General features: G+C 38.7%; 1 protein-coding gene across 9 annotated transcripts in view; it reads right to left on the reverse strand.

The window, feature by feature from the left end:
• Window positions 1-1766: 1766 nt before the first annotated feature.
• Window positions 1767-23786, reverse strand: part of CAPRIN2 (caprin family member 2) — a 34432-nt gene continuing 12412 nt past the window's right edge. Inside the window, exons 7-19 of one of the 9 annotated variants that reach the window (XM_065629824.1) lie at window positions 23668-23711; window positions 21633-22255; window positions 21410-21524; window positions 15980-16111; window positions 15698-15785; window positions 14931-14986; window positions 14194-14295; window positions 11600-11752; window positions 8432-8615; window positions 5990-6112; window positions 4617-4717; window positions 3793-3859; window positions 1767-2335 (exon numbers count right to left, since the gene is read on the reverse strand). In XM_065629824.1, the coding sequence (XP_065485896.1) occupies window positions 1767-2335; window positions 3793-3859; window positions 4617-4717; window positions 5990-6112; window positions 8432-8615; window positions 11600-11752; window positions 14194-14295; window positions 14931-14986; window positions 15698-15785; window positions 15980-16111; window positions 21410-21524; window positions 21633-22255; window positions 23668-23711 (2357 nt within the window). Of the gene's footprint in view, window positions 2336-3792; window positions 3860-4616; window positions 4718-5989; window positions 6176-8431; window positions 8616-11599; window positions 11753-14193; window positions 14296-14930; window positions 14987-15697; window positions 15786-15979; window positions 16112-21409; window positions 21525-21632; window positions 22256-23667; window positions 23712-23786 lie in introns of all 9 variants that reach the window. The other 8 variants (XM_065629816.1, XM_065629807.1, XM_065629855.1 and 5 more) reach the window with 8 other exon arrangements.

The following is a 23786-nucleotide window of genomic DNA, read 5'->3' on the forward strand; positions in this document are numbered from 1 at the left end:
AGAGTTAACAGTTTGAGGAAAAAAGTGCTAGTTAAACTCCTGCCACTTAGCCTTCGAAGGTGTTCTAGAAATAAGCTTCTTTATAGGCTAGAGTCAGAATTAGCATGTTTAAAAATACACAATACAGGCTTAGTATTCAATGGCTAAGGCTTGATGTTTTTGTCTGTAGTGGTAAAAAAAACCACCACACCACACAACACAAAACCACTAGATTCCCTAAAGCTTTATCCCAAATTTTTCATCTTGGAACTCAAAGAAATTAAACCAGGACTTGCATTAAGATCACCCTGTAAAAATTTCTATGAAAAAGAAATGCAAGCCTAGAATAAAACCAAGATCTTGACTTGAAGTCATGCCAGACAACTTCTTTTGATATCTGCATGGTAGTGGGGGGGAACTGCTTACAGTGGAAGTTGTGAAACTAGTTACCAGGAAACCAGGTCTGATTCAGGTTTTTACTTTCGTTTAAATAAGCAGAAAGAACTGCTTTTACTCTGCTGTAAAGTTCTTTAGTTTGCAGAGTTGTAGTTCATCCTTAGATATGCCAGTCAGGCTTTTGCAGTATCTACCTTAATACACTCAAAGTACTTCCTACTGTTAAAGCAAACTATTGAAGCTTTTAAAACTGTTTAAGCTTTTAAAAGTAGAGCCAGTGACCTACAGTCTTCTTCTTAACTCATACTTCCATTTTAAATACTGAAGTGCTTTATAGTATGTGACATGCTGCAGCTTAGACAAGGACATACCTCATGGCTTTTCCATTCTCAGGCCACAGGAGATTGCTGGTCATACAGCCCTTGAGCTATAAGAAAGGAATTTCTTAAATGCTTCCTAGCATTTGTATTCAGGTTTGCTTTAAACACACACACAGTGGGTTCCAACTACAAATAAAGTTCCTTAGTTCTCTGAAAGGAAGAAAACTTGCATTACAATCCAATTCAAGTCTTATGGGGGAGTGAAGCCATAACATGTTTGTGCTTCACAATGGTCAATTTTAACTTAATATTTTGCAGCTGAGCAATAGTGTGAGCCAGCCCTTCAGTGACTGTTTTGAGGTTTAAAAATTTCAGCTACTTTACTGCTGAAGGACAAGTGATGTGACAACACTAGATTGACAGGATGTGCATTTAAAATAAGTAGTCCTAACAAAGTCTATAGCATTTCACTTTAATTTTGACTTTTCAGTTAAAAAGGAAGCAGGTATATAACTCTTGAACTCCTTTTGATCAACAGAACACTCTTGAGAATGGCATCAAAGAAAAACTAACAATTAATCCCATTTAATCTATACAGTTTACCCTGAATCATTGAAAGCTGAAGACAAGTTCTACGTAATAGCATGCATGTACACCCTACATCAGGAATAAGCTCCATTTGATATATTTTGAAAATAAAGACCACTGGCAAGATTAATACTAAAATGCATATTAACTTGTTTTATTGAGGCACAACAAGGCATTGTGAATAGCCCATACTTGAGGCAATCAATAGTGTAGTAAGCTGGACATTAATACAGTTTAGGGTAAGTGCAAACAATATACATTCACAGCTTTACTAGCAAGGCTACATCACAACTGATAAAGTGCCAAATTAGTGCTGATTCAGTACCCCAACTCCATGATTTCACCTTGCACAACAGGACCATCATTTCCCCCAATAATGGAACCACATATCTTCTATAAAGTCAGTAGTAAGTGCAAAGCTAGTCCCACCCCCCTCCACCAAGGTGTTCGGAGCAGCTCTTTTGTAAACATTGCACTGGATTTTTAGTCCTGATAAAGGAGGTATCCCGAAAAGGTGGAGTATTTCCAACTGCTTCCATAGATGGCTCCCCGATGCAGACGCAGCCAGATCTGATCTCCCTGGAACAGCTGCAGGACCGCATGGTTACTGGCTGTTTCATGATCAGGAGCCCCATCGTTTGCATATGCTGACACCAGGACCTCTTCATTCTTCATGAGATTCACATACAGGGGAACATTTACAGCCAGTTTCAGCATGTGGAAGATGAAGACATATGTACCATTCACTGGACAGTTGAACCTACCAAGCTGGATATCAAAAGTTTCTCCAAGATTGTTGAGCAACAGATCAAACACAATTGGCTGGTCTAGAGTTCCAGGGGCCAGGTTAGATGTTCTAGCAGCAGAGAAGGCAACTCTCATCTGCTGCGGGAGGGGGTAGACATGCACTGGTAGTATGGTGGCAGCTTGACTCGTCACTGGCACATCAACAGGGGTGATGCTGCGGGAGTCTCCCTGTCCAGAGTCCCCACTGTTGAAGGTTTCATTATCTCGTTCTGGACTGCTCACCTGAGACGAATCACTCCACCCTGCTGTTAAAGATCATTAGCAATGATAAATAAGTATTATAACAGAAGGATACCCTTAAACCTGTGGGCATCATCTTAAGCAGCAACTGTATGGGCTTTGCAACAGATTTAGCTACAGGAAGTTGTTGAAGTACCCTAGTGAGAATAGAACTTTGAAACTGGTTTACATTCATCACACTTGCAATTCAGCAAGACGGACCATAATTTAACTATGAACAATGACTTTTCATACTTTTAGGTAGGAAAGAGCAGTAGCTTGCAGTACTTTTAGCTTTAGTATTGCCATGTACATTATCATTGAAAAAAGCATATGCTAATTTTGGAATGGAAATAAAAATGTAATTTCTGAAAAAAGGCAAAATTATCAAGAACTAACCAGTCATTTAGTCACCTTCAAGACCTGAAATTTCACTTCAAGTTCTTTCAATACTGTTCTTCTGGAGTTGTTTCCTTAGTAGGTCATATCAACTTATGGTGCTAAAATATTTTAAGTCTGAAGAACTAGAATTGCTTTTCAGCATTCTCTACCCTACTTCCCAAAATGAAGCTGTTTATCTTTCCAAATATACAAGTTAAGAGTCTAGAATGAGAATATTACTAGATCTGAGAAATGTAAAGCAGTCATCCTCAAGCTGCAAGCCATTGTTATTTCCACTAGAAAGCAACACCTTAAGATAGCAATGTTACTTAATTTTATTGGTTATATCTTAATGCTAACAAGCACTTTTCTCAAGTGTTGACTCACCACAATTTCTTCTAATTCTCTTCTTCTGAAGTATATCTAGTCCTCCCTCAGACTGAGGGAAGATCTGCTTTATATTGAAAGTTTCCACATGCCATAATTTCCCTTTATTCTTTGTAGTGATCCATCATTACTATTCATGTCACTTTTCACCTATAGCACAAGCCCAGCTTTTTCCAGCACATACAGTAGGATTAAAAAAACATCTTGTTCACAACTTTTCAGAATACATGCTGTTCATACTTGGATTGAAACAGCTAGTCTGGTGTATTTTAGTTTTTGTACTCCAGCATGGAATTACAGAGCAAAGCTGTATTTCCAAACAAACTATTTTAATAGAAAAAGTTCTTAGAAATTTTCTGGGATCTGATAGCTTACCCAGAATCATGCAATTATGGGAAGATGCCAAATGCAACACCAGAACCACCCTGTGTGTGTTTTCCTAGTAAGTTTATTTGTAAAGAAAGCTCAGTAAGATACCATTGTGTCAGAACTCCAACATGAAAAGACACCAAACTGAGAATAGTGAAATTAAATCTGCTGCTATGCAAAACTAAGAAGAATACTTAAGCTTCCATCTAGCTTGGTTAATTTACACCAAGCTTGATCTGTTTGATCAGTGATAGTGCACTGTTTTCCTCACTATTCACAATAACACTGTTTCAGCATCTGCTGTGTGCATACACAACTATGACTGGGAACCCTAGGGTAGCCTTACCTCTTGAATTTGCTCGAGGACCACTGGTTATCCCACCTCGTTTATAGCACTGCTGGTAATTAACATCCTAAAAGAGAACACAAGTATTAGTAAGATGACTGTAAGGAAATCTGAATACAAGTGGGGCTAACAAATACAGTATTTTTTCATTTGCACAATTAATTCAAGGTCTAGCATAAACAATGATGGAGTTCAGAATTAAGATGTAGATAAACAGCCTTATTTATGGAAAATTTACTTATACAATACCTTGTAAAAAATTAGAGAGCTATTTCAATGCCAGTTCTAGCAAGTTAGCTTCTGAACTGTACACTCAGTTCAGTTCACTGAGCAATACCTTAACTCTCAGGTCTGCTAGAAGTCTGAGTCTGTACAGGGGAATATGTTTCATTTCAAAGCTGAAGACCCTCCTCCCACCAGGAACCTTTGCTTTCTTACACATTGTTTTGTTAATTTTTTTTTTGCCTAACCACATTCTCAGTCAGTCCCTTTAAGAGTTCATAATTTTATACTACAGAGGCATTGAGTACCAACTTTAAACTCCACAGTAAGACAGACTCATTATACCATGTCCTATTTGCCATCTGTTTGCATTTTGGAGATTCCCTTCAGACTATAATCAACCTGTCATACAGAGATGTTATCTGTCTGAAACAACTTCCTATTTCAACTGCTGTCTACTGTTCTGAAAAAGTTTTGTCTAGGAAACAGAAGTAACCTCTGGCTTGTAAGGAATAGTTCACCTGTTAAGATAATAAACCTACAGTATTAGACTTCTCTCATACAGTGCTCAAAAGGCTACTGGAAACAAAATCAATACTCACTCTTTGAGTATAAGACATGCCAGCATAATCTCTACCAGGGAACTGCAGCTGGCCATAGCTGCCATTAGTTATTGAAGGTGAGCCTCTGTAAGCATCAAAACCTGTTCAAATAAAGTTGATTATTCAATGTCATTCATTGTTTGTTTTACAGCACAAGTCCAGAATACAACTAGAGCTCCTTTTGGCAGTTATTATGTCTATTAAGTTATGCAATTACACATCTATTCCTTATTTCAGAATTTGTAGCAGTCTCACTACGCCTATAAAGAATGCACTTCATGAGCTACTCAGAACTACCCGCTATGAATGTATCAAAATTACATGTTTGAAAGTATTAACATCAGAATTTAACAACTGCCTGTTTGATACTAATGGGACTTCAAGGAACATCTGAATAACTTGCTAGATCCAGAGACATAATTTAACATAGAATTAATACTTTTTGATTTTTGCTATTACTGTTGTACACTTAGGTGCCACTATAATATTTAGCCCCTTTAGCTATTAGACTAAATATCAAAGAGGAGCTGCAAGCAATTTAGTGCCAGACACTACCAAACCCTTAACTGCTAAGTTGGAACCATGCAACTCATTGTCTGGTACACATTCCTACAAGGTATTGAACAGGCTCAGCCCAATAACTGAAACAGCTATGACAGACTACAGACCGTTCCATTTCAAAGTGGAACAGGCCACAGCTACTAATAACCTTAAGTTAGTATCTGCTTAAAGTCAGCTGAAACTTTCTATAGCACTTTCGGGTAGCAGCAGAATAGTAACCAACTTGCACAGACCAAACAATCCTCTTCTTAAAACTCTTCAGTTTGTTATTAATCCGGAAAGGCTCCCCACTATTGGGAACCTCTCCCCATCCCAGTTTCTCCTGGTAATATTAAAGGCAGCAATGCTAAGCAAAGAGTGTCTTGTTTTGAGAAAATACTGCAAGTGACATCTGATGAGAAAAATACCTGCCCAGAATGTTAGCAAGACAGATGCCAAGAAAAAGAATAAAGGGGTTAAAAGTTCAGAATGGTAAATGAAATAGCAAGCAGAAAAGTCAATATAATTAAGTAATCTAATAACCCATTAGAGGAATCTTCTACTTTCATAATTAAAAAGGCTATGAAATTGCTGTCAGTTCACTTGACACCCAAAGTACAGGGACTACAAATAAAAATCAGAATGAACTTCCTTAAACTCCACAACAGAAGACCCCATTCTCTTCACATTGCTCTTAAAGTCTGTTTTAAGAAGTTTCACATATAGAACCTAAATTTAATACCATGTTAAATCACATTCTAGTGTTACTATATTAGTGGGTTTTTCAGTTTGTGGTTTTTTTTTTTTTAAGGTGGTAGTAAATACAGACATACCTTTGTACCCACCAGGGGAACGATATGAATTAGCCAGTGACCTTCCACCTCTAGCAGATCCTCTGACAGACCCACGACTGTTAAGATAAGGCTGAGGGGGTCTGGGAATAACATTCGTCTGTGCTGGATAAAAGGCAAGGCTACCATTGCTAACAGGAACCGATCCATCAGGTTGATAATTCACTGCTTAAAAAGAGAAGGTATAGATGAATTCAAAACTTTTGTGACTGTAATAAGTTACCGCACCTAGAAGGGAAGCGGTTCAAAGACTGATTAAGCTGCTCTGAATATCCTGTTCTTGTGCCACTTCACTACTCCATATAGGATGGGGATCTTCCCCTTTGTTCTGTAGTGCTTGATGCTTGTTAAAGTATATTGTAGACAGCCCAGGCTCAGTAGAAGCCTCTAATGCATTCAACAGGATTCAGTTGTGTAGGTGAGAGCAAGCTTGCTAACACCATGAAGAATATAACTATGCTAGAATAAAATACAGTTAGACCTGATTGAGAGTTTTCACTTAGAACCAACACTATTCTACTGGCAAGACCTCAGTGGTCTATGTAATAAACCAGATTACCTCAGTGTTAACATCCTTTGAAACGAAGAAACAAACTCAGTCTTATCTGGATAGCAATAAGACAACTGTAGAAAGCTATATATTTGGGTTCGGTCTCTTCAGCAGACATTCCTACCACATGTCATTAGGCAGGTCAGCCCCAAGCAACAGGTATTCAAGAATGCTTTTCACTCACAGGGTGGCTGAGTGGTCAGCTTTACATACAGACCTCGCAACCATGAATGTGTTTCCACACATGGATGTAAACCATGCTTTATATCAATCAAAAAAGCTTGAAACTGATCCAGAGTGACAGTCTAAACCCCTTTCTCAAGTCTGTGCAGAGCCACTGCACAAGATCAAAAAAATCATGATGTTCCATCAAAAAAATCTGTATAGAAGGCTGATCACCTGTAGTCTCAGTGAGGAGAATGAGCATTCAAGCTAAACATGCTTTCCCCACTGGTATACTTATATTCTTTGGAATTCATTCTTCATGTGTCTCACTGACTTCATACAGTATCAACCTGCTTCTACTATAATTTCTAAGAGTCCTCTGGCAGAAAGACAGTAATAAGTGACCTTAAATCACTTGATTAGATATAGTCTTATAAATCCTGTTTCCTAGCTGCCAGCTTCCTTCCTCACCCTGGAATCTGTTTCAAGCAAATTTAGGGGCTAGTCTCATTTCAGTTTTAGTGTCAGCTATATAAATTCACCTGGTACAGTAGCTGAATGTCAAGCAGGTTAGTTTTGTGCTGAACAAGGCAGCTCAAGATCCCACTTATCAGAAGTTTAGTAATCTTCAGGTCAGATGCTCAGACTCAAGCAGCTAATAAAACCAGCATTGGTAAGAAGTCAGAGCTATATAAACAGAAGGAGGATTACATTTTGCTGCAGAGTAGGCCATCATCAGCTTGCACCTGCTTTAGGCTGAAAGCACATGAACAGTTCCTGCAGCTCAGCTGATTCTCAGTACCTCACTGAATTACAGGAACTTGAGACTGAGGCCACCTAGTTAGGAAGCAAGCCTTCCTAGGTAACAGACAAGTGACAAATGTTGGGCCTAATTAGGAACAACATGGATCTCTGCTACAGAAAGTTAGAACTTCGACATCACAAGATACAGCTGGAATATTAAATAGGTGAGACAGATGTGAGCTGTCAGTAACATCTAGAATGGTTATATCTAACATAGCAAGGTGTAATATCCATGTGAAGATTCTGGCCAAGTACTAGCACAGTCAAGATCAGCCATGTGTCTTACAGTTCACAATACAATTACTGTAAGTTCAAAAGGAAAAATACCAGCACATTCTTAAAACAAGAAAATTCTAAATCCTAAACAGCTCTCAGATAACACATTTTAGTCTTGTACCAGTAGCATAAAATACTTATCACTTTGAGTAATTCACCTCAGCACTGAAAGCTTATACCAACTTTCTTATTTAGCCTCCTAAAACTCCCAGCACTACAGACAACACTAGTGTCTATTACCAGAGACAAAAGTGTATGGCTCCAAATGACATATTTCATCACTGCCTCAGTTTCAAGCAAACACTTGTTTGACTCTCACAAGTATCACTGCATACTTGAGTTTCATAGGTGAGAAATTATCAGGCCTTTAGGTGACACCGTCCATACAACTAGTATAGAAACTAGGTTGAAGTAGCCTGTCGTCCTGCTAGCAGTGTTGAAATCAAGTTCACATACGATCAGCTAGAGTTGATGTAACCATAACAGGTTAACAGGTGCTACATAAGTGGTTCAGAATTTCACTTAAAAGAACCTGAATATATTCACAGCACATTAATGAATTAAAATACTACTGTAACCTGAAGAACTTTAACAACTGCTTGAAAAACAGAAACAAGTTCAGTTCTCACCTGAAGACAGAGATTCTTGTGAAAGAGAAGTTTGTTCTGCAACATGTGAAGACTGCAACTGGCATTGAGGAGGAGTTTGTGTACTTGCTGTAGAGAAACTCTGGTTATATCCTGCTGAATATGAAGAATCCTCTTTAATCTCCTGGTCTTTACGTGGAGGCAGTGGTGCATTCACTTTAAATACCTACAACATATTTCAAGATAAGTACTTAATACTACCAGATAAAGTCTTTGCCTAATGCCACCAGCCTGCTATGCTGTGGTTTACATCCATCTGCCAAGACCAGTTTCTAGAACACCAACTGCTTCTTAGAAAGAATCAAGAACATTGTATTTCAACCCAGATTTTTCCTCATCAGTAAGCATCTTGAACTTAGTATTTACATAGCTGCTACCCAAGAAATGCACCTTGATTGATTATCACTACCATGTTTGATCAAAAGAACAGCTACCATACAGTAAGTTATTTTGCTTCTATGGGAAGTTGACTGTTGCGTTGATTCATTGAGTACTTGTCCTACAGCTTTTGACCTGAAGCTGGGACAGCCTATGCTCAGATGAGATATTCATGTTTTAGAAGAACTGGGGTCTTTATACCCATCTTGGAACCTGGTGCAACTCTACTATCCACTTAGATAAATACCATATTAGACAGCCTTCACCCCTAGGCAGGTGGGGGGGGAAACCTCAACTTACATATTCTTGTTTTAAGTTCCCTCAGAGTAAACATGTAACCTAAGTAACCTGGTCTTGTAATAAAATGATTATGTCACAGCCTGGGCAGTAGGGTGATGCACAGATATTACTGTTAGATCTAATCAGAGTTCAGTCACTCCAGTGACTATTGTTTTATAGCCAATAACCCAAAGCTACCAGAACCAATGCTGTCAAGTGACAACAAGTATCAAGATCAAATAGGAAAAGTCTTTTGAGCAGAAGGTTCTAAATTTCATATAAAGAGCTGTCAGCAGTACTGAGTCTAGAGATATCTAAACATTTTCCAAGATTATAAACTGAAGGCAGACCAGGCAATACAAACTACAGCTAGATACAAGGAACAGCTTCACAGTTCTTGCCATTTGCAGAAGTCTGTAGTTACAATGGGAAATGAACACTTTTTCTAAGGTCAAGAAGCCAAGTGTTTCCTCTAACAGGGAGCCAGCACAGAACCCCCTCAGGATACTGAAGTATTGAGTATAAAGCTTGAACCATTATAAAATAACACAAATTCTTGATCATGTTATCTGGTATATCAGAACAAAGTGATTCAAAGCAATCTTCTTTCTGAAAGCAATTTGAAGATGCTGTGCAATCAGGCTGTCAACAGCCACATCTTGGACTATTTGTAGCAAATGGTCTACTTTTTCCTTCCAGTAAGTGTTACAAGGTAGAATTCTAATGCAAGTACTTGGGCTACAGGTAGGATCAGACTTTAAGCTCCCGTAATCACAATGCCAGCAATAGGGTGTTCAGAAATCTGAGGACATGTAATCAGAGGCTTCCATTACTGTCACTGTACTCTCCTCTTTGGCAAGAAACTCTTGCTTTTGGCTATCTACTGAAATCCAATGGCTGTGCTTTCCTGGCAGCAATGAGAATCTAAATGTAGATAAAAACCACAACACCAAACTCCGCACCGTGAAGTTAAAGACTGCCACCACTACAGGAGGAATTAACATCCTAGCAATTTAGTGACAGATGTTTGCCAGTTTGACCCAAAAATCCCACATGAAATCTTTAATCTTTAACATCTCTGAAAACACCACAGCATTAATTCAAGTGAACTTTCAGTTATACCATTTTGATCAAAAGCACTCTCAGCACAGTCACTGAGACCAAGGCTCCACACTTCTATCATGACATTGTTTTTCTTACAGACTAGGTCCCCAGAAAGACTCTGGGTTCTTTGATCATGGCATGCTGTTATTTCTCCACTTCCATGAAAAGTCACCACCCAGCCACTTAGCATAATTTAAATAGATCTGGCTTAGAAAAAAAAAAACACCTCCCTTACCACCACTTGCCTTACTTATAATGTATATCAAAATTCTGTACCTCTGAGGTAGGTTCTACTTGAACCTCTTCTACTAGTACAGAAAACCAAGGAGAAAGTCACAATAGTGATTCACTACAGTCCACACCAAAATATCATAGATGCTTTAGCCTTTCAGAATACAGGAAATAATGACTATTGGCTACATTCTTCCACCAAATCCTACCACATGTCTCAATACTGCAAGATGCAGATTGTCCTGCAAGTTGTGGAACTGCACCAATACATTTGTTAGAGTGGAGAATGCCTTTAGAAAGGGGTCATTTAAGATTCTCTAAGCTTGCTTTTGAGCAAGAACATTAATGAAGGTTTCTGCCATCTTCTGAAGAAGGTAAAGGAGTAGATAAGTCCAATTACATGGAAGGGAACATTAACAACTAAATGGGCACCCTTCCTCTGAGTCCCTCTAAGCTTGCACTGCAGATTACTGGACAGTAGCAATGTTAGAAAACATTAGTAATGATGTATAATCTGAAAAAATAGTATCTACTTGCAAGAAACACCACTCAGTCTCTGTGGACTGTTCCCTAGACATCTATATGGACTACTTGTTAACACACTAGGATAATGAGCTACACCAATCTTTATCAAGGACACATTTTCCATGATTCCAGCAGACTGAGTTGACTGAGTTTTATCCCACTAAAGCAAATGGTTTAAAAAGCAGCAAGACAGGTTCAGTCTTCAGAAAGCTTTTAGTCCTGACAGCTATATGCTTCAGGATTCCCCCTCTCCTCTGCAGCCTTTATCATTTGAAATTTATGCATAAGAACAGTTTAAGTACAGTCAACTTTACCTTCGGGCACAGCTATAAATCTGTTCATTAAAGGTCTGACTTCTCCCTCTTAGTTTTTTGGGACTATTAAAATAACCCAACATTAGATTTTTTTGGACTACAGAGAAAAAAAAACCACCACACATTCTCTGTTCTTAGATGATCTGGTTTAAGTTCTGAAGGCACTGGAGAAGCAGATCTAACACAGATTTTTAACAATAAAACAAAGTGATCTATCAAGTTCTGTACTATATCAAGGGGAGCCAGTCCCTCAGTTTTAGGACTAAGTTATTCGCATTATTGTCAATTATTTTTCTCTAGCCTCAAGTTGCATACTTACAGTCTGCATAGCCTGGAAGGGAGCTGCTGTTATTGTGACAGAACTGCTAGTTGCTGGAGGAGACTGAAAGCTTTGCGCTGGTGGTACTGGGGACATGGAGGTGCTTGAAGTAGGCAATGGTGACTGTGGTTCGCTTGAGAGGGGAACATTTGCCTGAGGGAAGAACAAATGTGATGAAAGGTCACTTGATAGTTGTCAGGCAGTAACAGAAGCAGTTAATTTGTTCTAAAGCCTGGACTGACAGAAGTCAGCAGTTTCTACAGGATGACATTTGGACATAGTAGAGCTACAAAAGAGCTTTTGCTTACAATTTCAAATCTTGCTGTGCATTCTCAGCAAACAGTACTTCTATTGCAGTCTCTGCTGATTAAGTGAAATGTGCCTATGAGCTACTATACATACCAGTCATTGTAATAATTTTGCAATCAAGAGACTTTAGGTATTTTTCCCCCACCACTAAGGAAACACAGAATGCCTTCTGTTCCATTTATTGGAAGATGATTCTCTGGCTGATATTAAAAGTGACTTCTCTTTTCTAAAGGAACTCGGGAAGTTTAGGGGGGTTGATTTTTTTTCCCCTCCCAACTTAATCAATTCTGTTTCAGATTAGAAACAATGCTGAGTTGTGCAGACAAGTATTAACCAGTATTGAGTCTCATCTGGGCAGACAGCAAAAGGAAGTATTGATTTTAAATACCAATATTTATATGAATCAGAAGTCAAAAGGAATGTAAGGCATTTATCTACCTTACCTGTATTTGTGAGAGCTCACCTGGGCAATTTCAATCTTTTTAGATATCAACGGCTCAGAAATATGTGAACTTGTCTGATACAGTGGCTGTGACGCATATTTCTCAGTCTCTTGAGAAAGCGATGCTGATGCCTAGAAGAAGCCATACATGGACCTGCTATTACAATAAGTATTGCAGAAAGCACCAAGTTCTATGAAATACCAATGTATAATAATACAAATAGGTTTTGAAAGACCATGACAAACATTAGGTCCAAAGTAAACGTACTAAATAGTCATCTTAACCAAAAGCTTAAAGTAAGTAGCTTTAGAGGTTCAGACTTACATTATCCTTCTTACAGAGGAGGATGTAGAACAAGCCCTGTAAAGTCAGATAATTTTAAGAACTGTAGGTTGCTTCAAGCAGTTATTTACAATGAAGTCTGTGACACACCTGTCTCATTGAATTAAATGGGAAGACATGTCTGATGTTAAACTTCTGATAAGCTCTGTCAAGCAAGGCTTCAGAGCCAAACTTTGGTTTGCTATTGCAAAACCTGCATGTTCTATAGTTGGCTCACACTTGTAATGCTAAATTTAAGAGTTACTCATACTTAGATATACAGCCTAGGGCTAAAGGCTACCAGTCCCATTCTCACCACGTTTACCATCACGGGTACCAACAGAACTGCACTTGCATACCAGCACAGTGCCCTGTCACAGAATACATTCCCTGGTTGTGCTGGGACCAAACAAAGCTTATCTACTGCTTTCCATGAGAAGCAGGACTGGAAAAAGACAGACACTACACTTCAAGTCTAAGGGACTAGAGATATGCTGGGCACAAGCAACCCTAATTCCAAACAGTAAGTTTGCACCAAAACTCAAGAACATTCTGCTAAATCATGTGTTCTACATTACAGCACAGCACAAGTCTTCTGGATGCGTATTGAACAAAGTTTATTTAATACTTGTCAGCACAAGAATTCCTATGACACTGTAGAAGTGAAAAAAAGGTGTCAAGAATCAGGCCAAAACTCCCAATTCAAGAGGCAGAAAGACTTAATATCCCTATCAAGACTCTTATATTCAACTATAGACTATATGAAGGAATAGAGTAATTGCTACATGCACAGTATACTGATAGCATGTACATCCGCAAAAGTAACATTTTAAAAAGCATGTACATTTCCCCTTTATAATCTACATACACTGTTTAAGAGTCCAACAGGAAAGAGCCAGCTGTGTTTCTGAACACACCAAAACTTAAAGATCGCTTGCTAAGACAGTGATCTGCATGAATTGAAACACTTTTCAGCTCTAAACAATATTTGAATGCTAGCTGAATATTTAAACTGCACATAAATACAGTTAAGAAAGCCAATTTTGAGGTCTTGGCTGAACATCAGGAAGTCAGATTCCCAGTATTTCTCCAGGTAGTGCTTGTGAGAACACATTTCATTCTTCAGCTTACACAGAAGTCTATTTCATGACAAATCCATCCCAATTTATGCATCCTCCATGTTGTCATGACAGAGTATTTTATACTGTAACCAAAGTGAATATTTATGCTGCTCATATGTTCAAGAATATGCACCACACTTCCTGGCCTGCATTTTTCATCCCACACCCTTCCCATTTCAAGGGGCAGATAGTTCACTTCGCATTCATGCAGAACTAGGTGGATTTTCCCACCATCTTCTGAAGTATTCCAGAATGCAGGCTGTACTATTGCTGTTACTTGAATTCTGTCCCTGTATGTTGTTCAAGTATAGTTATTCAGGAGAGGCCTCACCACAGCTTTCTGTTACTGCTGGCTATCACATAGATCTTTGCATGCCAGTGAACCCCCGGGGTGCATTACCTGTGGTGTCACCAAGTCTTCGGTATCAGGGCCAGAAAGAGTCTGATCAGCAGATGCTAGGGAAGTATTTGAGCCATGTAATGTCATGGGTGAAGCAGCAGCCTTGCAAGAAAAGAAAACTGAGATCAGGTTTTGAAAGATTATCTTAAACATGTTAGTTTCGCTGAAACTCACACTCCAGTCATTTCCAAATAAACCTTAGAATGAAGCAGGAGCTGAAGTACTTTGACCAGTTTCTTCTGGTCTAAGTTTCTTTGGTATTCTTGTTAGTGGCAAGGAAACCTATTTAAACACCAAATCAGCAAGGTGTGCAAGCACATTAAGTGAATTTAAGGTTCACTTAACCATGGCTGCCAAAGCTTGAGACACTATCTTTGGCATAAGTGAGGATCTCAAAGATGAAGATATGCATTATCTGGGAAAGCAGCAGCATGTTCTCCTGCACACAACTAGTAGATACAACTTGAATCTGTGGGTTAAATATTCAAACTATTTCGGCATGTCTTCAATATACTGTTTTGAGAAATTTCAAGCATTTTTTCCTGTTTTTCAAGCATAATAGCATCCAGTTTTATCAGCATTTGAGTGTTCTTAGACTTGCAGGCTACTAAGTTACATGAAGTTTGTTACAAACAAGAAAAAACAATTGAAGTACTAAGTCTATTCTAGTGAATAATCTCTGTATCACTCCTTGGTTACAGCTCTGCCTCTTCAGGGCAGTCCTAACTTCAACTTACTTGAAGGGGCTGTTGAAGAAAATCACTCTGACTTGACAGTTTCTGTTCTTTTGAAGCTGTAAAGAAAGAATGTCTTAAGGAACATTTACTTTGAATTCAAACACTACATATAGTTTCAGTATGCAGTTCTATTTTTTGAAAACATTTGGTGTATGAAGATGCATACTATTTTTAGTGTGTCCAGCACAAATATTTAGACTTCACATCAGTAAACTACACCCAACTGAAAACTTCAGTTTCTTTTTTGTAAAAGACAGGTATTCAATGATAAAAATATTTCTACCACACTGGAGATACTTCCAGATTTAAAAAAATAAATATTTAATAAACTGGCTAGTTGTGTTTAATAGCCCAAGAGCCACCTAAACAGTTTCTTAACATTGTAAAAAGTTCTAATTTTCTAAGTGTAACTAGATAACCACTCTATCCTGAGCTCATTCATGGCTTGCATCTATATACACCACAGCTAGACAAGTTTGTTACACAGATACAACATGTCAATCCTGCAGCTGGGTTCAGATGCACATGCCAATCAGTGGTTATACAAACATTAAATTTCCAGGCAGATGGGCCAACTTAAGCCACCTCCAGCAAAAAGTAAGCAAGTAAGCGGCTCAAGATGCTGCTTTTTTTTAAAAAAAAATCAGATACTGATATTCTTTATAATTAGACAAGCTGTCTTCACCAAGCATACTTATCTACAGCCCAAGCAAACTGTTAGTGTTTGCAAAATCTTACATATGGTTTACACTTACAATATTACCTACCTACAGGACTACTTGCTGGAGTAACTGAAGGTGGTTGGGATGAACCAATGGCACTTGGTGAACCTTTATCGAAATCCAGAACGGACTCCTTTTGAAAAGAGATCAGTTGGGTGAAAAATTAAACTCTAGACACAAATGAAACATTCTCAGCTGACAAGTTGCTGTTAGCTAATTGGAGCTAGATACATTCATTCAGCAGAAACATGTATTGTCAGCACTGTTGTCCCTAACCCAGTAGGAACAGGAGCTTTATGCTACAACAGAAAAAACCCACAAACATACTTGCATGAAGTTGTAAGTCCCTTGTATCTGAATCATCAGATCCTGAAGCTTTTCCCTTCTCAATACTGGATCTTTTGGAAGAGTTGAAGTAGAGCAAAATTCTGCAGCTGGCTGATGTACAGGTTTAGGCACCTAATAAGGAAAAAAGATATTACATCTAATACTGGAAGCAAGACAAACTGCCTTACCCAATATATTTCCAGAGTAACCTATAGGTGTCAGATACCACAGGCCAAGGAATTCTGTGCTGTTATTGATATTTCCTGAATCAAGCTTTCACTTTGTTAAAAAAAAAAATCAGCTTACTGTTGCTAAGGCCCAGAATTAATTCAGTTTCTTAAAACCAAATGCACATAATACAATAAGTTGCTTGCATTTAGTGCAAAGCTAGGCACTTCTATCTAAGAAAACCCAAATATTTAAGTCAAAGGCCAGAACAGACTTAAAAATTAAAGCTGTATCACTCAGGGTTTAAAACATACTGGCATGGGCTTTCCTGGGAGGAAGTAAGTATAGATCTTTTGTTAGGATGGCTTTTCCAGGCATACTGAAGAAAGTGCACCTAATAAAGATGCTGCAAGCAGATTACTCAAGACTAGACAGACTAAAGTGCTTCCACTAAAAAGCCAGACAGTCCCAATGCACCAGCTCCTGCAGAAAGTATTAATTTTTTCAAAGCTTGGCACAAAAAATACACCTGTGCTCCCATGTGGGAGCCTTTGTTGTTAAATAAGGACTTCTGCAGGGCCTTACTACTTGATTGTTTCAGATAGTCCCATAACAGTTCATCCCAACTGGTTCTCACCTCACTCTAAAAGAGGGAAATGGTTTATCAAAGAATAAGCAAGTCCCAGGTATCAAAAACCATGCTAGTAAACTCCTTAATAGCAGAAACCCTGTTATTTACAGAGTGACAATAATATTAGACTGTCTAGATAGTCTAAAACGTCTTTTGAAAGCAGCTTCAGGAAGAGGTAGGCTTGTTGTTAAGAGTTTTAAAACCATAGCTTTTAGTGATTCTCTAAAGCTTTGCTGCAATTATGTTTGTCTGTGCAGCTAGAGGAAGGCAAATCTGAAGACATTAAGTGGTTGCATTATTTCACCTGCCCCAAATGCTGAGACACAGGAACATGTGAAAGTCTTTACTTTCCTACAGTACAAACATTTGTCTTTCTAATAGGAAGTTAATATCTCGCTATACTGTATAGCAGTATAGTTGAATATTTGTATGAAGTCATTAGAAGACTATATGGCAGAAGTGTGTGTCATGACAACTGTCACACTAAATTCTAAACAAACTGATGAAATGCTCTTTGTCCAGTTTTAGGACAACGAGCCCCAAGCCCCTCCTGCATTTCCTCTTCAACAGTTATCTGAAACTAATCACTAGCATTTGCAGAAACTCCAACAGCATGCACAGGAAGGAAGCTTACAGGGTTTAGTGAGCTTCCCAAAGCATTATGTATGTACATGTAGCACATCATTAACTCTGGAGGACTCAATTTCTAATATCTGTGGCCCACATGATAACTACTTCTTGTGCTGTGAAAAATTTTACTTTATTCTAGAGATAGAAGAATGTATCTTTGTACTACTGTATCTTAATTAGAATTTCTGAGGCACATCAGCTACTGACTATGCAAGTTTATATCGCTGTATTGTTTCCAATAATGAACAGGAACTAGAGCATCTCTGTGCATGGCAAGAGATACAGCTGAATAAAGTTAAATCTCAGCAAGTTATAGATTAAGCTACTAGGAACGTGAATCTTCCTGTCCATCACTTTATTAGCCACAAGCAGACAATCTTAAAATACTTGCTGTCATGGTAAATCCATTACAGGTCAAACTGGCTAATGCTTCTATTATGCTCTTCTTCCTCACTACAGCTTACCAAGACACAAGTACACTACTGAGCTGGTTCTATATGTTTGCAAATGGATAACAGAAGCTTTTCACCTTTAAGTCACCTAACCAGGTGAAGTCTGCCAGTGTCTGAAGCTATTAAGATTGTGCACCAGCTACATAAATTAGACTTGTACATTAAACAAGTAAAAACAGCCTCAAGAGCATGGAAGCAGAAGAGACTGCAGTGTTTCACTTGTTGTCAAACATGATATAATCATCTGCATGCTTTTACAATTTGTTAAGTCTAACTCCTTCCACAAGCTCATACTTCAACTGGAAGAGCACACAGGGTTACAAGAAAGATATTAAGGCTTTAAGCCAAGATTGAAACATTGAGACCGTATTCTGTGAATTTTTTTCTAGTTTCTGCATATATTAAAATACACAGCCAGAAGTAGCTATTATTAGGTTACCGCATACTGATTTACTGTTTTGTTGGTACTTAAGGGTTCAAAACTAGAATATTTAAGTGCAATAACAAGCATACACAAAAGAGCATCAGAACGTTAAAGCATCTCAGGTTTTATGCCTCTATAAAAGACATGCTTTGAAAAAGAGCAGGTACTTGACAGCCTTAAAACAGTTTAAAACCATTTTCTTCTAGCCTACAGTTAGATGCTGTTCCTGGAAGTCATTACAGTCTGGCAGCAGATTATGAGTTTAGTAACCTATTAGTCCCACTCAAACTTATGTATGCTGAGATCACTTAATACTAGGGGTTCAAGGAACATCCAAGTTAGAGTTTCACAAAGCACTGATAAGTTTAAAGTCTAATTTGTCATAACAATGTTTCTGAAATCTAACTTCAACACTCCTTGTATATTCAGCAAAAAACATTTTGACTATATCCAGAGAACTAACTAAAAATGGAGTTGGAACACCTAGAGGTTTTTTTTAGGACCCATTAAACCATTGCAAATGAACCAATGTAAAGGCACACTGACCACTTCAGAATTTTACTAGCCAAAGTGCCAATATGCTAGGAACTCCTGTTAAAGCTTGATTTTTTTTTGTTAAAGACAGTGGAGGTCTATTTATACATAACACTACTCTAACATACATTTCAACCACCTCATATATGAGTAAAACTCCATTCTGAGAGCCAGGACCGCTTTAGGTTTGTTAGCTGCAGAGCATTAAATGAGCTGCAATGGTGATACCTAAGCTGTAATCACAGTGATCACCAGCTGTGCCATGTAGATATACAATTAACATTTGCTTTCTACTCAGAGCAGTATTCACAGCAGGTATGAATTAAATGGCACTGGATGACAGCACAAGCCAAACTGCTTTGCTTTCACGTAACAGGCCACAAATTCAGCTCTAACCAAGTTTGCCAGTCCACAGGTTGCAAACACATTTAAATAGAATAACAGTTTAACAGGACTGCACATCAGCTCACTCTGCTGTCTTAGGCCCAACTTCTTAAGTATTGCACCTTATGGTACACTAAGTTATATAAGTATATTTTAACATCTCAAAGCCTAGCATTTTATTAAAATATCTCAGTTATTTCCAGGATTAAAGAAAGGTTAATTTCAGCTCCAGAAAGCAGCAGCAGTGACACAGGCCCTTTATCTACCATGCCTGGATCCCTGCACAAGGTCATTTATAGGTTCTCTCTGGCAGTGAAACAAATCCAGCTATAGCACTGCATTGCCTCTTCTTTGTTCATACAAGCAAAAGCAAGAGAAATTTCATTATCCAAAAAGCTTCACAGGATTTTAATTGTTCTTGAAATGCACCTCAGAAGTCAAAGATATCTTCATTTTTTTAAAAATTGGTTATGGAAACTAGCTAGATTGACAGTACACTATTTTTTTCTCATTCAATGTAGTTTTGATAGTAGGGTTTGTCAACATCTAAAAATTAAAGCCAGCTGGTGTTTCACTATGGTCTACTACCTAAACCAGGGGTGTCAAATTCATTTCCACCAGTGGCCACATCAGCCTCACAGTTGGAATAGTTACATGTACACAGTCCTAAAGTTACATTTGGCCCTTTGAAGGTGACCACGAGGCTGATGTGGCCCCTGGTGAAAATTAGCTTGACACCAATGTAAATCAAAGTTTGAATACTTTTTAAAATACGCTTTGTTTACTTAATTCAGCAATCCATCTTAAGCAACCCTACAATCCAACATTTAGTTTAATTTCGCTGATGTGCACACCTGCACATTACTATGAAGATTCCTAGGCAGTTTACAAGTTTCTCCAACTGACTGGAGACCTGCCGTTTTCCTTACTGCATCAAAGTCTTGTCCACCACTTAAGCCACCCATCTTTCCATCCTATAGAAAAATAAGAGCCTCATCTCATTAGGAAGCATCTTGGATTTAAACTTCACAGTAATCGACACCAGAAATTCCAAGGATTCTTAACATGCTTGAAATTATTCCAGTACTTGTGATAGTTTGTTACAGTACATACCATGCATAGTTCAGTGCACACCACCTGCTTGTGCTCAGAGTTACTTAGTGAGGCAACCAGGTTTTGTACCACCAGCCACAAGATTCTACTCAGCTTGAGTGTAAAGATGAATCAAGCTGAAACACCTTAATCCCATTTTGTCACCCAGTGCTCCATGTTACATACTCTTTTAATTTCGTGTTCAACCTTCTGTTTGCGCTCCCGCTTCTAGGCACAAGAACATCAGTTTTTTCAGTTACACCAAGTTTACTGACAATATTTAAGCTTGTTTGCTACAAGTAATATGGAATAAAGCAATTTCTGCTTTTTTTCAGAAACAAGGTAGTAGTGCTGACAACATTGAGTACAAGAGAATTGCTCAATTCCTTTATATTTTTTCCTGAAGTTTAACTCTAAATTAATCACTGTACTGATGTAACTAAACTCTACTTTGCCTACCATCTTACCTATTTTACACTATCAGAGTTGTTCCTACCCAAGCACAGGTGAGAAAGAACATAATGTAACTAGAAGCTAGCAGCCTGCTCAGCTGTAAGCCCTGCAATAGCTTTCATTTTACATTTCTAACACAAACTATGCTATTGTTAGGCTCTCCAGGACAGCAGTATGGCTTATGCATTCATCTGGAAATACATATTTAAGCCCCTGTACAGTTGGTATTGCCTGATCTAGATGTTAGATCTCTCTTGAATCAGCAGCTATTTTAATCAAAAGCCTACAAAATTACTGAAGTGCTATTTGCATGCAGCCACAGACAAAGTATTTGATCCCTGGATGAGTCATACCTGCTTTGTACCGATAACAGTGGACAGAGCCAATAGCTGGGGATGTAGTTAATTCTTCTGTCTTATGCATAAAGCAGTTATTCAAGGCTCAAACACAGCAATACTGTGTTGATGTAAAAAGCAAAGCAGACTCTCTCACTCTTCATATATGAAGTTTAACTGCCAGAATTATTTCCCCCAAGAATGAAATAGGAGTCTAAATATAGGCCTACAAAATGCACCTTATAATGCCTGTGCTAATAGGTAGCTTTAGTCCAATGCACTAGTGTCAAAAGCTTATGACAGGTAATACTACATATGCCAACTCACTTCTTTGGGTTCCATATCAAACTTCTTTGGCCCCATCTGCTCCTTTGGCCCAACACTTGCCGCTCCCCAGGACTTCGGAGGGTTCTGCAACTGTTGTGACGACACTTGCTGCTGCCTGTCAGCTTTTTCCCAAGCCTCTCGAGTCTCCTGCTTCTTTTGTTCTGGCTCCTCCCTAACATGTGCAGCCCAAGCCTTCACAGGCTCCTGCTTCTTTTGCTCTGGCTCTTCCCTAACAGGCATTTCCCATGATTTCACAGGCTCTGGCTTCTTTTGTTCTGGTTGCTCCCTAGTTTGGGTTACCCAAGGTTTTGGAGATTTCTGCTTTTGTTCTGGCTCTTCCTTAACTTTGGTTACCCAAGGCTTTGGGGATTCCTGCTTTTTCTGTTCCTGCTCTTCCCTAACTTTTGCTACCCATGGTTTAGCTGATTCCTGTTTCTTCTGGTCCTGCTCCTCCCTAACCTTCGCTACCCAAGGTTTGGGGGACTCCTGCTCCTCTTGGACACGTGCTACCCAGGCCTTTGGAGCTTCTTGCTTCTTCTGTTCTTCCTCCTCAACACGGGTGTCCCAGGGCTTTGTAGACTCACGCTTCTGTTCCTCCTCTTTAACACGAGCTTCCCAAGGCTTTGGAGAATCTGGTCTTTTTGGTTCTTGCTGCCTAACACGAGCTTCCCAAGGCTTTAAGGTCTCTTGTTTCTGCTTCTGTTCCCGCTCTTCAATATCAACAAGCATTTCCCAGGACTTTGGAGGTTCTTGCTTTCTAGCACACTCAGCTTCCCAAGATTTGGGCTCTTCTGGCTTCTTCTTGACAGAGTATTCTGCTTCAGGCAAATAACGCCTGTTGAGAAACTATATAGACCAAAGAAACTTAATGGCTCCCAAGAAAACATTTGGCTACTACAGTTCAGGTCAGTTAAGTTAGGTCACCAAGCTACTAAAGATTTCTGACTAAAAACAGACCCTAGAGAGTTTAAACACTAGCCATAAAAAGCCATGGCTTTCCATGTAGGTTTATCCTAAAACACTGCAGACTAGCTTTGCTTGGCATGCCACAGAGAAGCATGAAACAGTCCTGAACAGCACAAGTGAAACATACTTGAGCTGAATGAATTTATTACCCTTATCCTCCATGCTAACTGATGCTCCTAGGCAGTGACAATATCAAATTCAATTGTGATTTTTAAAAAGGTAGCTCTCCTCTTAAGCATCTAAAATGCTGTGGGGTTCTATATTAGTAGACATTCTGCTAAGTGTAGCAGCACTATCTTCCCCCAAAATATTTGACCCTTTGGAACTCCAGTAACCAAATATAACTATCATTCTTAACGGAGTTTAAATACTAAAAAGTCAGATTGTCAGATTTGGTACCACTGGATTTCCACAACTCCATGCTGTGTTTAGTGTAAGTCCAAGAGTTCAATGAAGATGTCCTGAAGTTTTCCCAAGTTACCACTCTGTCATAAACAGGAAGAGTGTGTGTGTATATATATGTATATGAAGTGAAGGATGTACGAGGCTCATTGGCTGAGATTTTTTTATGACAAGTCACCAGAAAAGTGTCAGAGTCAGGTAACAGTGTTACCAGTAGGTTACAAAAAACTTGTTTTAGAGTATACCCTCTGGTGGGATACCTGGGAAACATGGATTCAGCATTTTAAGAACCATTATTTCCACTTACAAAAGGACACCCCTCCTCACCTCTTGAACCAAGTCTAATGGTTTTTATGCTATTGCCAGTTGAAGCTTGAGTACTTAACTCAGGAGTCTGAAGGGCTGTTGAAACAGGTCTACACACCCCTGTGCACACAAGTCTTTCTTGGGAATCCCTACTTTCGTGACAAATGAGAGCACGACCTGCATCATTCTCAACCCCACCAATATCAATCCTGCTACAATAAGCTTAGCTTTTAGAGACACCTTTAGTAGATGAGTATCTTCTCTATCTTACAGTACACAAAAGATCAGCATGTTTCAACTCTAAAGGCTGATGCTTTGGTTTAGGAAGGAAGATACCAGAGCATTAAAGTACTATACTGCTTCATGTAATCCTGCCTCATTTATCCCCTAATACCCTAGAGAAGCCATAAATTTGGGGTTAGAATTAGAAATGCAACCAAGTCTTTAATGCTTCATACATAAAGCAACACTTAAGTTGCTGTTCCAACTCCCTTTTTAAGTTTAAAAAAGGGCTGTAGAAGTGCAGTTATGTTTCTGATAAATCACAATACTAAAGGAAAGCAATTAGCAGTGGAGTATCTTACCTCCTGTGGCTGTATTTCAGACTTCATAAGCTCCATAAGGGATTCTAGAGAAAGGATGTTAATTTGTTTCAACTGATCAAATGCAGAAAGGCAGACCAAACAGTAGCAAGTCCTTAATT

The sequence above is a fragment of the Caloenas nicobarica genome, chromosome 1, assembly GCF_036013445.1.
Source record: "Caloenas nicobarica isolate bCalNic1 chromosome 1, bCalNic1.hap1, whole genome shotgun sequence".
NCBI lineage: Eukaryota > Metazoa > Chordata > Aves > Columbiformes > Columbidae > Caloenas > Caloenas nicobarica.